Source organism: Balaenoptera borealis, assembly GCF_965194805.1.
Source record: "Balaenoptera borealis genome assembly, chromosome: 13".
In the NCBI taxonomy this organism is placed as follows: Eukaryota; Metazoa; Chordata; class Mammalia; order Artiodactyla; family Balaenopteridae; genus Balaenoptera; species Balaenoptera borealis.
Window position 1 is genome coordinate 71991208 of NC_138870.1, and position 22690 is coordinate 72013897.

The 22690-nt window shown below is 34.5% G+C and overlaps 1 protein-coding gene across 3 annotated transcripts in view; it reads left to right on the forward strand.

Annotated features, from left to right (window-relative positions):
* LRRIQ1 (leucine rich repeats and IQ motif containing 1) overlaps positions 1-22690 on the forward strand; it is a 304399-nt gene that overhangs the window by 186320 nt on the left and 95389 nt on the right. For all 3 annotated transcript variants that reach the window (XM_082351784.1, XM_082351783.1, XM_082351785.1), the window contains exons 16-18: positions 901-1350; positions 4041-4251; positions 10404-10523. In XM_082351784.1, the coding sequence (XP_082207910.1) occupies positions 901-1350; positions 4041-4251; positions 10404-10523 (781 nt within the window). The remainder of the gene's footprint in view (positions 1-900; positions 1351-4040; positions 4252-10403; positions 10524-22690) is intronic.

Sequence of the window (22690 nt, forward strand, 5' to 3'; positions counted from 1 at the left end):
TAATCTACAATTTTTATGTAAAGGTGACTCTTGACACCCCTTATGATGAAATTTAGATTTACAATTCTTTGGGAGAACTTATTGTTATTGCAATGAAAGTTTTACTTGAGAATTGAAAATAGACTGTATTTTTTATGTTTGATCATAAATGGTGGTGAATTCAACACTTAACCATAAACAGTTGACATCCAATATTGAACTGAACCTTTGCTGCATTATTCACCAACAAAATGAATGAAATACAAAATATCAAAATATATTGGAAGAACCTAGGCTAATGTCTACATTTGTCAACATACGAGGTGTCTATCTCTATATTTTAGGAAATAATTATAACTTTCATTTTGTTTGGTATAGCTAAATCCAACAACTGTTCAAGAGAATCACAGGCATTTACATCTTAAAGTATTTGAATTCTCTTTGCAATGGATTTTTTTCCAGAGAAAAATCGGAATAAAAGCTTTCCCATGATATAACTTATTTGTTTAAAAGTCCAATACAAATATTTTGCATGGCAAAAGTCAGTGTACAAAGTACTTTTAACTTGTTTCATAAATAACTTCTCCAAATTTAGGCAGCCATCATTTCTCATGCTTATGGCAGTAAAAGCATGGATTTTTCTCATTCATTTTACCAAAGGTACCAAGGATAAAAATGATTCTAAAACTTCCAGACGTTTTGTCTGGATTAATGGATTGAAATTAAGTAAACAAATATTTTCACATTTTGTGAGAAATAAGATAAATTTTTATATAAACAATCAGAAATAAGTTTTTAATGAATTTTGTAGTAAAATTTAATATGTCAGGCCACACAGGGATATTTTCAAAACCTGTATAAGTGTTAATATTTGCTGATATAATTCTTATTATTAAACATCCTCATTATTTATTTGCTCAGAAATATATTCATGTTGGATGCTGCAGAAAATCTCTGCCATTATTTCAAGAAATTGATGACACTTAGCAATGAATGTCGATATGCACATGAACATGGGGATGTTAGTATCACCAAGAGAGATGAATCAGAAGCCCAGCAAAATCATTTGCCTCCTTCAAACAGTGACAGCATACTGCAAAATAGAGTCCTTTACTCTTATGCAAATGAACATAAACTGGACTCACCAGGTATTTCTGAGAAATGGATGGACTCTGGCTCTAGTCATTCCTCACTAACCAACCCCTCCTTATGTGAAGATACTAAAGGAAGAAATCAGGAAAAAATAGTAGGCCAGAAAAGAGAAGACAGCAAGGCAAGCAATTTCCCCACCAAAAGAATACCATTCATGGAAACAGTAATGACAAGGTCTCTATTGAAGAACTGCCAGAATACTGAACATCATGAAAAAATGTAAGATTTATAGATCATTTTTCTTTTACAGTTGTATTTTATTACTTTTTATGGATAATCTTAGTCATTGTTACCAAATAATAATTTGGTAAAGGATTTCAATCACTATTATATTTCATGTTAATTCCCTTATGTTTTTATGATATGCACAAATTATTAATTACAGTGAAGATCAATTTGGTTGAAATTTGGCAGGTTCTGATTTAATTAACTAGTATTATTTAATTTAAAATGAGTAACTGTGAAATTATTTTTTCTGCCTTCTAATCTCTAAATAATTAAAATGAATGTTTAAGAAGAAATAAAATAATCCCATTATTCTTAAAATACTATAAAGACCTCTCACATGAGGGTCTTATGACATGCTTCCAGGGAAAGTCAGAAAATCCTTCCTGCACATGCCTTTTCTCAAATTCCTTGAGCTTAAAATATTCAGCATGCCAGGGTACATTGGTATATTTTGGCATAGTATTAGCCAGGGTACCCTAGACATTGCCTATTTGAATCCCGTTAGCTCTAAACACTCCAGACATTTCCTACTGAAATTTTAGATAAACAACATTTAGAACTTTTTAATTCATGATAAATAAAATAGCCAAATGATAATAATAATAAGGAAGGATGAGGAACTGAAAATATAGACAAACCAAAGACCTAAAGAATAAAAGGAAAAGAAAATGTATACCCACTTGCTGAACCTTGCCATTCAGTGTTTCAGGAAGATTCACTGTCAGTTGTATAGGCGTTTCCTAAGCATAATTTACATGTGTTCCTATGCTAAGGGCATTTTTATCATCATTATTTTTACTAGATAAAAGATGATGATGATGATAGTAGTAATACGAGCTGTTTTTCCCAATATGGAGAGCACCGTATATTTAGGAAGCCCTAAAGTCAGCTTCTTTACCTGCTTTCACGGCTTTCTGCGCGGTGGAAAGCAGTCCTGTTGTTAGTGTTACTGAGGAAGATATCCCTCATCTACCTTTTTATTTTCTTCCTTGGGAAATTTTGATGATAGTGAGCTGAGGAATTCAAGCACTAAATGACTGGTCAGCTTTACAAGAAATTCACAGTTATAGTCAGTGAAACTTGTATGTATCTGTAGAGACATATAAGATGCTCTCTCAGGTTAAATGTGTTTTCTTACAGACCTTTCATTCTTTACCAGTTATGCATTGCAAATATGTTTTCAGATCTTTTTCTTTATCACCCAAATACATACTATAGTGTCTTAAATTCCTTAATTTTTTTATTTTTTAAAAAAAATTTTATTTTATATTGGAGCATAGTTGATTTTAAATGTGTTAGTTTCAGGTGTACAGCAAAGTGATCCAGTTACACATATATCTATTCTTTTTCAATTCTTTAACTCATTTTTGTTCAAAAGATGAAGGAATGAATTAATGGTTGAATGACCAAATGTGAATTAATTCCATAGCAAAGTTTATTAAGTTCTGTTTACCCTAGGAGGAGGAAATGATTTGTTGAAACATGATGTTTTTTCTTATAAGGAGTACAAGTACTTTATCTTAAGCCAGAAAAAAATTTTATCCACTAACTTCAGTTCATAGCAAAATAGATTGAAGGCTTCCACAAGCTTTAGGTAAAATGGTGATGATGACGATGACAATATTAATAACAATAGAAAATGGTTACATCATTCCTTTCTAATTTCCCACAAATATATTTCTATGAGAAAAAATATATATGGTGATGTCTGGCAGTTTATCACTTAATTCCACTTTGCCTTACACTCACTAGTATGAGGAATGAAAAAATTTCATTGGGCTTGGCAATTATAAAATTATTGAAAACTTTTTCAAGGGAGCCTGGAAAAAGTGAATATACATGAATCACTTCTCCTTCATATGCCTTTTAAAACTAAACCCAAAGATTTGAAGAACAATTAAGCTAGTAGTTAGCACTTTGACTATACCTTGTACCTTGATAATATTTCTGCAGTAATCTATGTGGGAAAGGAAAACATATCCAATGATGAAGAATTAAATGATTAAGCAAGCTGAGAACCCACTTACAATCAATGTACATTATTATTCAAATTTTGGTAGTGTTGCTGGGCAGCTTATGGGGATGTGGGAAAAACACAGTGTTGATTGATTCTGTGCCAGAAATTGGTAAATAGATGTAGGCTGGAAAAAATGTTAGAATTTACTACTGGGCTTGTAAAAGAAAGATTTAAGTATTTGTCCATGGGCAGATAGGAAAGTGAAGCTAGCAAAGACTTGATGGGTCCTTTCTCTTAGAGAGGAGGGGGGGCCCTTCTTCCTCTCAAAACTTAGTCTCTCTGCTGTGAACAGGATCCCATCCTCTCTTGCCAACTGACTCCTATATTTTTCCCCCTTTTGCATCATCACTTTTCCCCCCTTTCTACTGGTTCAGCATCCTCACTATTATACAAAATCTCAGTAATATCTTCCTCCTTAAAAGAAACAAAAATCCCTAGTACTCATATCCCTCTCTAAGTTACTGGCCCATTTCTCTCCTTCAGATTTTAAGGTTTCCGTATTATTTTTACTTCTATGACTACAGTTAAATAAAAGAACGGGTCTTATTTTTAAATAATACTTTATATAGTCTATGTTTACAAATAAATATAGCTTATGAGGACCTCTTAACTACAACTGTATATTTATGGGTACTAAAAATATTTTTTTTTCTCCTCTTAATAGTATGGCAGCTATGGTAATTCAGGCATGCTGGCGTGGTCACACTGTGCGCAGACAGATTCATTTCTCTATAAAGCTACATCCTGCTGCAATAGGACCCCTGACATCCCAGTCAAATTCCTGCATTGAAAACCAAATTACTTTAAAGAAAGAAGAAATAAAAAATACTGTGAACATCCAAGAACAGAGGGAGAAGGCTGCTATTCTTATTCAGGTTACTTTTAATCTTTGGGTGCAATAATTAATCATGAGAGATGTATTAGTTATCTTTCACTGGGTTATTCTGTATAACAGGCAATCCCTGAATCTTAGCCATTTACAAATACATGGATTTATTTCTTATTCACGTGACAAGTAGGCTGCCGGTTAGCCGCAGGTTGGCTTTGCTTCTGCTGAGTATCTAGGCTTAAGGATTAGTCTATAATTTGTAAATACTGTTCTTATGACTGAGGGTCAAGCTGAACCACACAATCATATTAAAACTTCTGCTCAGATGTGGCATTTGCCACATATGCTAACATTTGATTAGTCAAAGCAGGTCTCTCTTGGCCTAATCTATAGCTGTTTCTAGAAGCATGTTTAAAAATCTACTAAAATGATTGTTAAAGTCCTTCAAATATCCATTTAACATAAAAATTCAGAACCTCACCAAGATCAGATTTCAAAATGAAGTTCAATCTGATCACATTTATCCTTTTATTTATTCACTCATCAAATAATTTTTAGAACGTACTGTTTGTCAAGCACTATTTTAGGTTCAGGAAATTTAACTAGGAACAAAGCATGCAAGATCTCTTCCCTCATGGAGTTTATGTCCTGGTGGGATAAATAAATACATAAAATAAAGTCTGGAAATTCATGGTACTACACCTGAATTGAATGATAGTAACTAAAAAAAAAATGTAGTGTTTCCCTTTATTCATTCATTTAGTAACTATTACTTGGCACAAAAATTTTACTAGCTTACATTCTGTTGGGATGTGCAGATAAATAAGGTAAGTATGTTAGATTGTGATAAGTACTAAGGGGAAAAATAAATCAGGAACAGCGGGATAGGAGTATCTAAGGAAAATTAATCATTTTAGACAGGATGGATGTGGAAGACCAGGAAAGGTGACATTGCAGCAGGAGATAAGCCATTGGGTATCTCGGGGAAGAATATTCCAGGCAGAGGAATATCAGATTCAAAGGCACTGATTTAGGAGCATACCCACAGTGTTTATAGAGCAGTAAGAAACAGTGTGACTGAAGAGGGGTGAAGGGGAGAAGAGTAGGACTTATATATCCTAAATCATTGTAAAGACTTTGGCTTTTACTCTGAATGACATGGGAAGATATTACAGGAATCTGAGCAAAGGACTCACATTACCAAGTTTCCTTTATGTTGTGATTGTACTATAGGAAGGCAATAGTAGAAGCAGCAAAATCGGGAGGCTATTGCAGTAATCCAAAGTGTAGATTGTGGTAGCATGGACCAGAGTATTGCAGAGGAAGTGGTAAGAAAATCACATTCCCGAATATATGTTGATTTATCTTGAGGGTATGCGTATATACTTTGAAGGTAGGCCTGATGATATTAGTACATGGAGATGTGGTCTTTGAAAGACAGAGAGGAGTCAGGGATGCCTATAAGGTATTGGCATAAGCAACTGGAAAAATAGCCTTAAAATTAAGTTTCTGGGTTTTGTTATTAAAGCCATAGTTTTTCAAGAGAATTATCTTTGCTATGGTTCTAATGAATATATTTAGTATTTCAGTTGACTTAAGTTGTCTGGACTGTATTCCTAAAGGCAATGCATAGACAAAGCTGTTACTGATGCCTGAATAGGTTGGGAGTGGAGGAAGGGCAATGGATTCAAGGAAACTCTGAGGAAAAGAAAGGAACCTCAGTTACTGTCTCAAAATACTGTTCTGCTGCATGAGGAATGAAAATGTCATGCAGTCCAAACTTCCTCCTGTCATGAGTGGATGAGCAATACATTTTTCAGCGTTGATGGTAAATAGATATTAAACTTTTGCTTCATTCTATTCAATAAAGAGAAGTTCATTACTTTATGAAATAGTCTAGCTCAGTGACATATATCTGTTGAATGTCCTTTTGTTAAGTTTGTCTCTAACAAATGTAAGCATAATTCAGCCTTTCTTTGCAACTTAGAACAAGTCTCTTCTGAGGTGCATCATGGTATTATACTTAAAATCATTGAATTCAACTCAACTTCATTTTCTCTTCTCCTGAGCACAATCTAGTTTCTTAAACTATTCATCTTAAAAATATGACTTCTAGACTGTCTAACCATCCTGGAGAGCAGAGCATGATATGGTAGAAAGAGCCCAGGCTTTAGAAGGAGTAAAATGAAGATTTCATGAAGGATGTGGTGGAGACTGCTCTCTGCTCACCAAAACCCACATTCTCCTCTTCTTCCTAGCATACTGCCAGCCTAGATATTCCAGCTTTCCTTGCACTTTTTAGTATGGCCCTTTTTTCTGAGTAAATGAAAAATATGTGCACCACTTCATGTCTGGCCCATAAAACCCTCCCACAAACATTCTTTCATATTCTTTTCCCTTTCTGGTTGGCTGAAGTGAAGACAGCCTTTAGGGCATCCTTGGATGCTGTCTCTTGGGATTGCAGAGTTGCAAAGCCTGGATATCTGAATCACTTTATGTTAAACTGCTGCCAGTTGTCTTGTTTTCACTCTCAATGCTCGTTATGTGATCATGAAATAAATTAGTTTTGAATTATTGTACATTTCTGGATATTTTTGTTATAGCGCTTAGCTTACCCTAAATAATATAAAGGATATAAGATACAGCTTGAGAAATAGATAGGGTTCAGTGTAAATATGTAAGAGAATGGAATCCCAGGTAAAAAAGATAGTAGGAGTAAAAGAACATAGGATTTCATATTACTGGAATAATAAGTTATAGTGCAGCTAGACTACCGTAAGGACTAGAATATTAAGAGAATATAGGAGAAACATGGGCAGAGATGTGTGAACAATTTTAGCAAGAAACAAGTGTATGGTATGGGTATGTTCTGGGATTGGGAGTTGATGGTAGTTAGAGGAGAAAAAGATGTCAGGTATGTCTAATATAGATAGGACTCTGACCAGGGAATTGATTTGAATGTGTGCGAAAGAGGAATTAATCGTAGATGGATGGCTGGGAGAAAAACTGAAACCTTGACATGAATAAATAAGTTAGAAGAAGAATCTGAACATTACTTATTACACATTTATATTACCTTTATTTCCCATAAACTGAACAGAGGTGGCTGGGACTTTAATTCCTGACCCTACACAGATTCATGAGGGAGGTATCTATACATGTCACACCAGAAAAATATACACTGTGTATTACAGTTTAGAGCTTTGCAGAAGTTGTATCCCTGATAAGTTAGGCTGGATCCATTGTGAGCCATGATGAGTCAGTCCTTTTGCTCTTGTCGTTGAAGGTCTGTATTAAAGAATTCCCTTTATACTCTCTTTTCCCTAGGTCTGCACCTAATCTTGATATCTTATAATTACACTGGTGTAAGAAAAAAGGGGGGGTGGTGGTGGAGGAGGGATAACTGAGGAAGAGAAGATGACCTAACAAAAAAGAATCAAGGGAAGGAAAGCATGTTTCCCTAATGCTTAGAACCTTGTTAGGACAGGGTTGGGGAAGAAAGGATATGAAGGGTACCTCTCTAGCAGGAAGAAGTCACAGGCCCATTTGCCATGTTAGAGAGAAAGCATTTTGAAAGGTAGCAAGGAACGAAGGGAGCATAAATACTGGATAAAGGAATCAAAAAAGAGAGGAGTTTAAAAAACAAAATTCCAAAATGAAGGGCGCTATTGACTGAAAGTTTACGTTCTCCACAACATTCATGTGTTGAAACTTAATCCCCAATGTGATGATATTTGGAGGTGGGGCCTTTTGGAGGTCAATATGTCATGATGGTGGAGCCCCCATGAATGGGATTAGTGCCCTTATAGAAGAGACCCCTGAGAGCTCTCTAGTTCCTTCTACCATGTGAGTACACAGTGAGAAGACAGCCATCTATGAACCAGGAACCTTGCTCTCACCAGACAATAAATCTGTCAATGACTTGGTCTTAGACTCCTTAGCCTGCTCCAGAACTGGGAGAAATAAACGTTTGTTGTTTAAGCCACCAAGTCTATGGTATTTTTGTTATTGCAGCCCAAATAAACTAAGACAAAAGGGGGAAAAGAAAAATAGTTTGTTTTCCTCTAAGGTAGCTAGCTTGCATATGCCACTCACCCACAGTACATGACATACCCAGGACTATAATAACAACCCAGCTACATGAGACTAATTAAGCGGGCAAAGAGCTTTATTATGGTACTCTTTGATGGTAGTCTTCATAATGGGTAAGTTAAAAAGAGGAAGGCCACTTGCTCAGGCAATACTTTTAATCATGTTCCTCATCACACAAAGATGTCCTCTCTTCTGTTTCTGCCATTTAATACTGTTCAAGTTCTTGATTCATATTGACATCCTTTCTCCTCAGAAAGAGTTTTGAACTCTCTTGAGAAGTTATTTATTCATAGCGAGTTACAAAATAATGGAATACTATTTCTATACTGAAATTCATTTTTAGAGACAAAAATGGTTAAAATTTAGTTATAGTTTTTGAACTTTATGTGATGTTTAATATCACACTATTTTCTTATTTGATAAACTAAGAAGTAAATAGAATTGTTAAAAACAAGGGGACAAGGAAATTGGGAAAATAATATTTAATGTATGCCTAGTATGTGACAATCATGTGTTCATCACTGTATATAAATGTATATACATTTATCCTACTCCCTTCCCTGCCTTTGAGTCTATGCCAAAGGCAACAAGTGATGGTGACTGACTCCCTTGCTATAGTCTGTTTTTTCTCATTTGTGCAGCCGTTGTTTGTTTCCACTATGTATGTGCATGTGTGCACACACACACGTACACAAACACACACACACACACATGCCCAATTAGAAGTGGGGCATCTTATGTGATTGGTTTGGGAAACATATTTGCCTATCTCTGGTTGGTCCAGTTGGTCCTGAGTTAGAAGTAGGGACAAAAAATAGAGAAGCTAGCAGTCATTGACCAAGTCTTAACCATTCTTGGCTAATTGTTGCAGAGGTTGTGGTTTGGCTTCCTAGGCTGATTGACAGATTGCGTGTGACTTCTATTGTCATATATGTTCTGACCATTATATGTTTGTATATTTCTCTTCTCAATATATATATTTTTCAGAATAACAATACCAGTATTATTGTTTGCAGTATGGTTACTAAAACATATTTAAGGTAACTTTTGTAGTTAAATTTATCTTTTGATTGTATTTCACTAGGAATATAGTCAAATAAATCTATTTTAAAGTCACTTTAAATACCTTCTGTGTGGTTATGCCCGTAGCACAAAATATATTTTTACATTTTTGGGGGGAGTTTCTTTTACTTCATATTTATTTGTTTTACAATTTGATTAAGCATGTGCACAGTTCCAAAATCAAATCTAAACAAGGTGTATATTCAGAGACATCTGGCTTCTACTGTTTTCTATCTCTATAGGTAATAATTTTTAAAATTAATTTTATGCTTTATGCTTTCACTTCATAAATATTAGCAACCACATATATTTAAATATATAAGTTTATATAATGTATATTGTTTATTATATATTTTATATGGATTTTCATAGATAAATGGAGGCATGCAATACACATTTCTACCTGTGTTTTACACTTACTATATATCCTGGAGCTTACTCCCTAGCAGTGTATACAGATACTAATTTTTTTAAAACTCCAGTGTTCTTGGAGTTATAGTTAGGAAAGCTCCAAGATTCCTCCAAGATTATTGAGGAATCTGAATGTTTTTAGTTCTATTATTATGTGCTGGCTTTATTTAAAGATGAAATTAGTTAATTGTTATGGACCAGGATACTAAGTCTCTAATATGGCCATTTATATATGTTGAAGTTTTCCTAAATCAGTGTAAGTTTATTTTATACATAATCATTTGAAAATTAGCAAAATTGGTTTTCCTCTGTATCTCTTTCTACTTAATTTAGAATGGGTCCCGGAGGAATTGTCAGATAATTGATTGGTTGACCTACATGTGCAGTTGAGGGAGTTTTAAAGATTCTTTTCTGCTTACCACAAGGAAAATCTCCTGAGATTCAGAGCTTTAGACACAAGCAGTCATTTAATTTATCTTCCAGTTTTAAATGTCACATAAAGTTCAAAAAACAGATTATTGAGCCATTAAACTAAGGTCTAAGATGTTTTATCTTCCTAATGGGATAACACAGAGAATCTGGTTTGGAGTTTGATCTATAACCTTGTATAACGTGCTTTAAATTTTTGTTTAGGCAGTTTGGAAGGGCTTTCTTTTGCGAAAGAAACTGACAACGGCTCTAGAGGCTATTAGGAATGAAGAATCTGAAGAAGAATATGAAGAAATAGATTTAGAAGATTTTACATTTGATGAAGTAAGTGCCAACTACAACATATAGATATTGGTCTTAAAATATTTTAGTATACTATTTTGGAGCTAAACCTTTTTCTAAGGTTTTCATCCTTTTAACACTGTGTTATAGATTGTTTTCAAGTTGCACTTGAAAAAGTATGCTTCTAATATTTTAACATCTTCATTTATGATACAAGCTTGTACAGTGTGTAAGTGTGGTCATGGAATATTTACAAGAATTCGTGTGTATTCTTCAACCAGATTTACACAATGTTTTATCAATTATTCTTCATTAAATATAACTCTGAGCTTATTTATGCCCTGTTCAACAAATTTTAGTAGCTCTTTGTTGCCTAGCAAAATGAGGACAGCCTCCTTAAATAGTTATTCAAGTATTCAACAATAAGACAGCAAACTCTACAGACATATTTACCACTTCCCACCTGTGGCGTCCACATGCTCTAACCACATTGAGCACCTTCTTACCGTACCTTTTACGTCTTGCTATTCTGTTTCCTCTTCTCTAGACAGTTAAACCCACATAACTACCACTCAGATTAAGGTAGAGGACATATGACTATCCCCAGAAGACTTCTCATGCCTTCATAGTATTCATACCTCCATCATTATAGATTAGTTTTGCCTATTTCTGAACTTCCAAATAAGTGGAATCATCCAATATGTGCTCTTTTTTCACATAATATTATGTCTGTGAGATATACCTATGTGGTTGAGTGTAGCTGTATATATACCATTCTTTTGAATATACTACTTTTAATCTATGATTTGAATATACCAATTTTTAAAAGTCTGTTCTACTATTGGTGGATTATTTGTTACTGAGTTATTTCTAGTGTTGCCTATTATGACTAAAGACGCTATGAACATTTTTTTTTTTAATAAATTTATTTATTTATTTATTTTTGGCTGCGTTGGGTCTTCGTTGCTGTGCGCGGGTTTTCTCTGGTTGCGTCGAGTGGGGGCTACTCTTTGCTGTGGTGCGCAGGCTTCTCACTGCGGTGGCTTCTCGTCGCAGAGCACGGGCTCTAGGTGTGCGGGCTGCAGTAGTTGCAGCACGCAGGCTCAGGTAGTTGTGGCTCACGGGCTCTAGAGCGCAGGTTCAGTCATTGTGGTGCAAGGGCTTAGTTGCTCTGAGGCATGTGGGATTTTCCCAGACTAGGGATCGAACCCGTGTCCCCTGCATTGGCAGGCGGATTCTTAACCACTGCGCCACCAGGGAAGGCCAGCTATGAACATTCTTGTACATGGTTTTTGATGTGCATGTTCACATTTCTTTTGGGAACTGAATTTCTGAGTCATAACGTTTACCTATATTTAGTAGCTAGTGCCTAACAGTATTCCAAAGTGATTGTATCAATTTACAGTCCCATCAGCAGAATATGAGAGTTTCAGAGGAGATTTATCCTCACCAACACTTTGTATTTTCATGTCTTTTTTTTTTCCCAATCCAGTAGGTTTGTAGTGGAATCTAGTTGTTTTAATTTGCATTTCTCTCCTAACTAATGATGTTGAATACCTTTTCATATGCTTACTGGCCATTTGGATATCTACTTTTATGACATGATCAAGTGTTTGTGCTTTTTTTTTTAATTTAATTTAATTTATTTTTTTATACAGCAGGTTCTTATTAGTCGTCAATTTTATACGTATCAGTGTATACATGTCAATCCCAATCGCCCAATTCATCACACCACCACCCCCGCCCCCCCCGCCACTTTACCCCTTGGTGTCCATATGTTTGTTCTCTGCATCTGTGTCTCAAATTATGTGCTGCAAACTGGTTCATCTGTACCATTTTTCTACGTTCCACATATATGCGTTAATATACGATACTTGTTTTTCTTTTTCTGACTTACTTCACTCTGTATGACAGTCTCTAGATCCATCCAAGTCTCTACAAATGACTCAATTTCATTCTTTTTTATGGCTGAGTAATACTCCATCGTACATATGTACCACGTCTTCTTTATCCATTCATCTGTCGATGGGCATTTAGGTTGTTTCCATGTCCTGGCTATTGTAAATAGCGCTGCAATGAACATAGGGGTGCATGTGTCTTTTTGAATTACGGTTTTCTCTGGGTATATGCCCAGTAGTGGGATTGTTGGGTCATATGGTAATTCTATTTTTAGTTTTTTAAGGAACCTCCATACTGTTCTTCATAGTGGCTGTATCAATTTACATTCCCAACAACAGTGCAGGAGGGTTCCCTTTTCTTCACACTCTCTCCAGCATTTGTTGTTTGTAGATTTTCTGATGATCCCCATTCGAACTGGTGTGAGATGATTCCTCATTGTAGTTTTGATTTGCATTTCTCTAATAATTAGTGCTGTTGAGCAGCTTTCCATGTGCTTCTTGGCTATCTGTATGTCTTCTCTGGAGAAATGTCTATTTAGGTCTTCTGCCCATTATTGGATTGGGTTGTTTGTTTCTTTAATATTGAGCTGCATGAGCTGTTTATATATTTTGGAGATTAATCCTTTGTCCGTTGATTCATTTGCTAATATTTTCTCCCATTCTGAGGGTTGTCTTTTTGTCTTGTTTATGGTTTCCTTTGCTGTGCAAAATCTTTTAAGTTTCATTAGGTCCCATTTGTTTATTTTTGTTTTTATTTCCATTAATCTAGGAGGTGTATCAAAAAAGATCTTGCTGTGATTTATGTCAAGAGTGTTCTTCCTAAGTTTTCCTCTAAGAATTTTATAGTGTCCACTCTTACATTTAGGTCTCTAATCCATTTTGAGTTTATTTTTGTGTATGGTGTTAGGGAGTGTTCTAATTTCATTCTTTTCCATGTAGCTGTCCAGTTCTCCCAGCACCAGTTATTGAAGAGACTGTCTTTTCTCCATTGTATATCCTTGCCTCCTTTGTCATAGATTAGTTGACCATAGCTGCGTGGGTTTATCTCTGGGCTTTCTATGTTGTTCCATTGATCTATGTTTCTGCTGTTTTTGTGCCAGTACCATATTGTCTTGATTATTGTAGCTTTGTAGTATAGTCTGAAGTCAGGGAGTCTGATTCCTCCTGCTCCGTTTTTTTCCCCTCAAGACTGCTTTGGCTATTCGGGGTCTTTTGTGTCTCCATACAAATTTTAAGATTTTTTGTTCTAGTTCTGTAAAAAATGCCATTGGTAATTGGATAGGGATTGCATTGAATCTGTAGATTTCTTTGGGTAGTGTAGTCATTTTCACAATATTGATTCTTCCAATCCAAGTACATGGTATATCTCTCCATCTGTTGGTATCATCTTTAATTTCTTTCATCAGTGTCTTACAGTTTTCTGCATACAGGTCTTTTGTCTCCCTAGGTAGGTTTATTCCTAGGTATTTTATTCTTTTTGTTGCAGTGGTATATGGGAGTGTTTCCTTAATTTCTCTTTCAGATTTTTCATCATTAATGTGTAGGAATGCAAGAGATTTCTGTGCATTAATTTTGTATCCTGCAACTTTACCAAAGTCATTGATTAGCTCTAGTAGTTTTCTGGTAGAATCTTTAGGATTCTCTGTGTATAGTATCATGTTGTCTGCAAACAATGACAGTTTTACTTCTTCTTTTCCAGTTTGTATTCCTTTTATTTCTTTTTCTTCTCTGATTGCCGTAGCTAGGACTTCCAAAACTATGTTGAATAATAGTGGTGAGAGTGAACAACCTTGTCTTGTTCCTGATCTTAGAGGAAATGCTTTCAGTTTTTCACCATTGAGAATGATGTTTGCTGTGGGTTTGTCGTATATGGCCTTTATTATGTTGAGGTAGATTCCCTCTATGCCCACTTTCTGGAGAGTTTTTATCATAAATGGGTGTTGAATTTTGTCAAAAGCTTTTTCTGCATCTATTGAGATGATCATATGGTTTTTATTCTTCAATTTGTTAATATGGTGTACCACATTGATTGATTTGCATATATTGAAGGATCGTTGCATCCCTGGGATAAATCCCACTTGATCATGGTGTATGATCCTTTTAATGTGTTGTTGGATTCTGTTTGCTAGTATTTTGTTGAGGATTTTTGCATCTATGTTCATCAGTGATATTGGTCTGTAATTTTCTTTTTTTGTAGTATCTTTGTCTGGTTTTGGTATCAGGATGATGGAGACCTCATAGAATGAGTTTGGGAATGTTCCTTCCTCTGCAGATTTTTGGAAGAGTTTGAGAAGGATGGATGTTAGCTCTTCTCTAAATGTTTGATAGAATTCACCTGTGAAGCCATGTGGTCCTGGACTTTTGTTTGTTGGAAGATTTTTAATCACAGTTTCCATTTCATTACTTGGGATTGGTCTGTTCATGTTTTCTATTTCTTCCTGCTTCAGTCTTGGAAGCTTATACCTTTCTTAGAATTTGTCCATTTCTTCCAGGTTGTCCATTTTATTGGCATAGTTTGCCTGTAGTAGCCTCTTAGGATGCTTTGTATGTTCTATAAATATCAGTTAAATCTATCTGGTCTATTGTGTCATTTAAAGTTTCTGTTTCCTTATTTATTTTCATTTTGGGTGATATGTCCATTGGTGTAAGTGAGGTGTTAAACTCCCCCACTATTATTGTGTTACTGTCGATTTCCCCTTTTATAGCTGTTAGCAGTTGCCTTATGTATTGAGGTGCTCCTATGTTGGGTGCATATATATTTATAATTGTTATATCTTCATCTTGGATTGATCCCTTGATCATTGTGTAGTGTCCTTCCTTGTCTCTTGTAATATTCTTTATTTTAAAGTCGATTTTATTTGATATGAGTATTGCTACTCCAGCTTTCTTTTGATTTCCATTTGCATGGAATATCTTTTTCCATCCCCTCACTTTCAGTCTGTATGTGTCCCTAGGTCTGAAGTGGGTCTCTTGTAGACAGAATATATATGGGTCTTGTTTTTGTATCCATTCAGCAAGTGTGTGTCTTTTGGTTGTAGCATTTAATCCATTCACGTTTAAGGTAATTATCCATATGTATGTTACTATGACCATTTTCTTAATTGTTATGGGGGTTTTTTTGTAGGTCCTTTTCTTCTCCTGTGTTTCCCACTTAGAGAAGTTCCTTTAGCATTTGTTGTAGAGCTGGTTTGGTGGTGCTGAATTCTCTTAGCTTTTGCTTGTCTGTAAAGCTCTTGATTTCTCCATCGAATCTGAATGAGATCCTTGCCGGGTAGAGTAATCTTGGTTGTAGGTTCCTCCCTTTCATCACTTTAAGTATATCATGCCACTCCCTTCTGGCTTGTAGAGTTTCTGCTGAGAAATCAGCTGTTAACCTTATGGGAGTTCCCTTGTATGTTATTAGTCGTTTTTCCTTTGCTGCTTTCAATAATTTTTCTTCATCTTTAATTTTTGCCAATTTGATTACTGTGTGTCTCAACATGTTTCTCCTTGGGTTTATCCTGTATGGGGCTCGCTGCACTTCCTGGACTTGGGTGGCTATTTCCTTTCCCATGTTAGGGAAGTTTTCAACTATAATCTCTTCAAATATTTTCTCTGGTCATTTCTCTCTCTCTTCTCCTTCTGGGACCCCTATAATGCGAACGTTGTTGCGTTTAATGTTGTCCCAGACGTCTCTTAGGCTGTCTTCATTTCTTTTCATTCTTTTTTCTTTATTCTGTTCCGCAGCAGTGAATTCCACCATTCTGTCTTCCAGGTCACTTATCCGTTCTTCTGCCTCAGTTATTCTGCTATTGATTCTTTCTAGTGTAGTTTTCATTTCAGTTATTGTATTGTTCATCTCTGTTTGTTTGTTCTTTAATTCTTCTAGGTCTTTCTTAAACATTTCTTGCATCTTCTCGATCTTTACCTCCATACTTTTTCCGAGGTTCTGGATCATCTTCACTCTCATTATTCTGAATTCTTTTTCTGGAAGGTTGCCTATCTCCACTTCATTTAGTTATTTTTCTGGGGTTTCTTCTTGTTCCTTCATCTGGTACATAGCCCTCTGCCTTTTCATCTTGTCTATCTTTCTGTGAATGTGGTTTTTGTTCCACAGGCTGCAGGATTGTAGTTCTTCTTGCTTCTGCTGTCTGTCCTCTGGTGGATGAGGCTATCTAAGAGGCTTGTGCAAGTTTCCTGATGGGACGGACTGGTCCTTTGTGCATTTTTAAGTTGGGTTGTACATCTCTTTTCTTATTGGCTTGTAGCAGTGCTTTATATAATCTAAATACTTCTCTGTTTTTCCATGCAAATATATTCCCTAAATTCTGGGATTTCCCTTTTTTTTCTCTCTTTATGGTTTAGTTTGATGAACAGAATGATTTTGTTTTAAATTAAAAACAAAAGTTTTTCGTTGTGACATATAAGAATCTTTGCTTACTCAGGTCATTAACATATTCTAGAAACTTTATTATCTTAACTTTCAGCATTTAAGTCTGTGGTGCATCTGGAATTAAATTTTGCCTGCAATGTTAATAAGGGGTCAAGTTCCCCTCCAAATATACGCATTTGGTTATTTTGTTGACCCACAACCATTTGTTGTTTAGACCATACTTTTCACAATGGATTACAGTGAAGGCTTTATTTAAATTCAGGAAACTGTGTGCATGGGTTCTCTTAATTTTTCTCATCATTTTGTTGTTTATTCTTATATCACTACTTCAATTTCTGTATAATTTATAATAAATTTTGTTATCTAGTCTTATAAGAGCTCCAACTTTGTTCTCCTTCAAGAAAGAACTGCTATTGCTACTGTTGATCCATTTCATTAATGTACGAATTTTAGAACCATCCTGTCAGTTTGCACAATAAATGTTAATATTTTCTCTAAGATTGCAAGAAATCTATAAATCAATTTGGGAGAACTGATATTTTTAGAATATTACATTTTTAAATTCATGAACGTAGAATATCTCATCATTTATTTAAGCCACTTAAAATCTCTACCCATAAGAGCAGAGGTTTTTTTTCTTGTGCCTCTTATTTATTTTTCTTGCTTTATTGTCCTGACTACTACCGTCAGTAAAATGTTAAATAGTGGTGGTTTTAGCAGGCCTCTTTTGCTAGCTCCTGGTCTCAGGGTGAAAGCTTTCCACCATGAAGTCAGATGTTTAATACATGTTTCTTGTAGAAACTCTATATTTGATTGAGTTACCCTCCTTAGTATCTTCTTACCTTTCTAAAAGGTTAATATGATGATGATGTTGATGATTCTATATATGATTTGGATTTTATCAGATACTTTTTATGCCTATAACATTGATTTTTAAAAATTAAACCTTGTATTCCTAGAATAAACCAACTTAGCTATAATACATTATTTTTTATATATCTCTGAATTTGATCTGCTCATATTTTGTTTAGGATTTTTGCATTTATATTCTAGAAGAAACTGTGCCCGTAAATGTTGTTTCTTGTAAAACTCTTCAGATTTTGGTATCAAGGTTGTGTTGACCATATATATATATATATATATATATATATATATATATATATATATATATATATTTGACCTTATATTTGATTAGGAAGTGTTTCCTATGTTTCTATTTTCTGGAAGAGTTTGATGTAAGTTTGATACTATTTGTTTCTTAAAAATTTGTTGTAGCACATAATCTATTTGGGATAATGTTCAATGTGCACTTGAAAGGAATGTGCATTTTGCAGGTGTTATGGTTACTAAAATCTCAATTACTTCAAGTTTGTTAATTGTGTTTAAATGAATCCTTATTTTTAGTGATTTGGGTAGGTTTCTATCAGTTATTGACAGAAGAATGCTAAAGTCTCTTCTTCAGATTGTGGGTTTCTCTAAATCAGTTTTTAGTTCTGTCAAATTTGGCCTCGTAATTTGAGGGTATGTTATTAGGGTATACACGTTTAGAATAGTTAAGTCATTGTATTATTGACCCTTTTATAATGATAAAATTTCACTCTTTAACTCTAATTTCCCTCTTTAACTAATTGCCTTATTGGCCATTCCCTCTGATATTTTCATACTTACAGCAACTTTCTTTTGACTGGTAATTTTATAATATATGTTTTCCTAAACATTCCCATTAAACATCTCTGTTGCTTTTATGTTGAAACTGTGACTCTTATAAGAATATATAGTTGGATTTTGCTTATTTTTATATTCCATTTTGATTTTTTATTAATGTATTCAGACTTTAAATTTATTTCAATTGAGTGTATAATTAGGTTTATATATATCTTCTTTCTGTTTGTGTTCCATTTGTCCTGTTAGTTCTGTGTTCCTTTTTTGCTTCTTTATTACCTTTTTTTCCCTTTAATCAGGTATTTTTGTTTTTCCTTTTTTTCTCACGTTAGCTTGTTAATTTATGGTTACCTCTTTCTATGCACTTCATTCCTTCCTGCATTATCATGCTTCCATCATTTTCTTTTACCTTAAGGACTTTCTTTAATATTTATTTTAGTTCAGGTCAGTTTTTGATTGCTTGAAAATTTCTTTTACTTAAAACTTTGAAGGATATCTTCTTTAGATATAGAATTCCAGGTAGGCTTTTGGTGTTTGAAGATGCCATATTTATTATCTTCTGGCTTTCATAGATTCTATTGAAAAGTCAGTAATAAGTCTTATTTTTTCTTCTTTGAAGATACTTCTTTCCAACTCTTAATCCTCAGACTACTTTTAAGGTTCATTTCCTGTATTTGTTTTTCAGCATGGGTGTGGTTTTCTTTGTATGTACTCTGCTTGGAGTGGGGGAGGTTATGTGGCTTCTCGAATCTGTGGTTGATGTCTTTCATCAGTTTTGGAAATTGCTTGGCCAGAGGTATTTCAAATATTTAATCTTTTTCATTATCTCTCTTCTCTGAGGTAAAGTAGCTCCAAAAACACATATGTTAGAATCCCTTACCATTTCTCATGTGTCTCTTAGACTCTTTTCTGAATTGTTTTCTTTTTTTACTTCTGTGTTTTAATTTGCATGTTTCCTACTGACCCATCTTGTAGTTCACTAGTCATCTCTCTTAAGTTATCTAATCATTTTTAGCCTATGTATTAAATTCCTAATTTCAGTTATTCTATTTTTTAGTTCTGGAATTTCTACTTGATTATTTTTTGTAAATTCTAGTTATATATTGAAGTTTTCTATCATTTCCTATATTTTCTTGAACATACTGAGCATGGTATATTCAAAGTTTTCTTGGTTAATTGCAACATCTGGATCACTTGTAGGTTTATTTCTATTGACAATTTATCTCTTGTATTGGGTTGACCAAAAAGCACCTTCAGTTTTTAAGTAAAAATAAAGGACACATTTTTCGTTTTCACCTAGAACTTTATTGAACAACGTATTCACCCTTTTGTTCCACTACCTTCTACCATTTTTCAGGCAACTTCATAATTCCATCTTCCCAAAACTTTTTATCTTTTTGAGCAAAGAACTCTTCCAGGTGCCTTTTACAGTCTTCCAGGGAATTAAATTTTTTTACATTAAGAGAATTTTGTAAAGACTGAAATAAATGGAAATGCAAAGGTGCAATGTCTGGTGAATATGGCAGATGAATCAGAACTTCCCAGCCAAGCTGTAACAGTTTTTGCCTGGTCATCAAAGTAATATGTGGTCTCACATTATCCTGATGGAAGATTATGCATTTTCTGTTGACTAATTCTGGAGGCTTTTTGTCGAGTGCTGCTTCCAGTTGGTCTAATTGGGAGTAGTACTTGTTGGAATTAATCGTCTGGTTTTTTTGAAACGAGCTCATAATAGAGGACTCCCTTCCAATCCCATCATATACACAACATCACCTTCTTTGGATGAAGACCGGCCTTTGGTGTGGTTGGTGGTAGTTCATTTCGCATGCCCCACAATCTCTTCCCTTCCACATTATTATACAGTATCCACTTTTCATCACCTGACACAATTTGTTTTAAAAATGGAACATTTTCATTATGTTTAAGTAGAGAATCGCATGCGGAAAAATGGTCAAGAAGGTTTTTTTCACTTAACTTACGTGGAACCCAAACATCAATGCTATTAACATAACGAAGCTGGTGCAAATGATTTTAAACGCTTGATTTGGATATTTTGAGTTTGTTGGCCATCTCTCACGTGGTATAACATTGATTGTTCTCAATTAATGTCTCAATTTGATCGCTATCAACTTCAACTGGTCTATCCAACCGTGGAGCATCATCCAGGGAGAAATCTCCAGCACGAAACTTCGCAAACCACTTTTGACACGTTCGATCAGTCACAGCACCTTCTCCATACACTACACAAATCTTTTTTTGCGTTTCAGTTGTGTTTTTACATTTCTTTAAATAATAAAGCATAACATGCCAAAAATGTTGCTTTTTTTTCCATCTTCAATATTAAATGGCTACACAAAAATTCACCAATTTTGATTTTTTTTTTAATGCACGCTGATATGACAGCTGTCACAATACAATCTAACAAAATTGTTTCAAATGAAGTTAAGACAACTAAGCACTACTAGAGCCATCTTATGGAATAAAACAAACAAACCTTTTGGCCAACCCAATATTTTGAGTCAGCCAATTCTCTTTATTAGCATTTAGTCATTGATTAAGTATCAGACATATATGTAAAAATTATAAAGACACTGGAAGATGTTTTATTTCTCTAAAGAGGATTTAATTTTGCTCTGACAGGCAGATATTATATAGACAGAGATCCTTTTGAGGCTTATTTTTAAGCTTTGTTAGGGCTGGTCTACTTCTGGTTTCTCTTAGGGTTGAGCCAATATAATGTCTAAACTGAGAGTGGGATATTTACCAGGTAACCTTCACCTTGTTTTTTCCTGAATTCTAATCTCTTTCTCCATAGCATCAGATGACTAAAGAAATTTCTTCTTAGCTTTTTAGCACGCCAGCTATTGCTATTGCACTTTGAGTCTAGGTATCTCTCCAACACACCTACTACTTGGAATTTGCAAACATATGAAGGGTTTATTTTATACATGAATTTGAACTCACATTTCAGTGGTTCTCTCCTCTCAAGGATCTTGGTCCTTCAATCCTAACTGCCTTGGCATCCCTACACTTTAACCTCTGTCTCTTCATTCCAGTGAAACTGCTACAAGTAGGCCTTAGATTTCTGCTTGGCTTCTCTTTCCTGTTAATAAAATTGGGGCTTTCCCTGAGGGAAAATGTGGCAGGAAATACAGGGTTCACATCCGCATGAGACTCTACTCTCTGGGATCTTAGCTTTTTAAGTCTTGACTGCTTCAATTGTTCTTGAGTACCTTCAGCTCCATTTTTAATCCAATATTTTTAGTTGTTCTCAGGCGAATCTTAATTCTAATTAAAGCTATACCAGAATAAAATGTCCAAAGAGAAATGTTTATAAATATTTCAAGTCAGTAATTATTTTAAGTGTTTCAGACATTGTTCTCACCACAGTGAACAAAAGAGATAAAATCCCTGACCTCAGTGACCTTACATTCACTTAAGGTGACAGACAGTGAATAAATATATAAATATACAGAATACTGTAAGATATTGAAAATTGCTATAAAATTTTTTATAAGGAAGGTTAAGAGATAGAGCATAGAATCTGATTGGACAATCATGGGAGGCCTACATGAAGTGAAATATTTTTATAGAGATGTGAAAATAAAGTGAAGGGATAGCCATTGGGTAATATGGCACTGGGCTAAGTGGAGGGCAAGTATGGAAGCCTTGAAACAGGAACTTTTTTAGTATACTAAAGAAACAGAAAATTCACAGTAAGTAGAACTGATTAGTAGTGGAGAATAGCCAGAGATAGGGAAGAAACAGAAAAATGGTCAGGGAACGGTTCACATAAAGCCTATGATATGAAGTCAAGAACTTTGAATTTTATTTCAAATGTGATAGAACATTATAATTGGGTTTTGAGCAAAGGAGTTAAATGTATTATTTGTTTTAAATGGATTAATTTGTTTGTAATACAGAGATTATAGTTTAGGGGAGCTAAGAATTAAAGCTAAATACCAATTAAGAAGGTATTATTACTTTGCCTTCCTTTGACTTTTTTTTACTCCTTTTTTTATGGCCATCACTTTATTTTAAAATCATCTTACAACTTCAGATGACATAATCAAATTACAAAAGTGTCCCTATATTTTTTGTTCTTTCTTTCTCTTACTTTCTTCTATACAACTGTAAGACATATCTAACCAGGACTTTCCTTTTATCACTTATTTAGGTCATAACAATAGTTGCCTTTGGTATAGTCTATACTTTTCTTTAAGATTTATCACAAGAGAGTTGTAGTGATATACATGTATTCAAACTTATATTTTCCT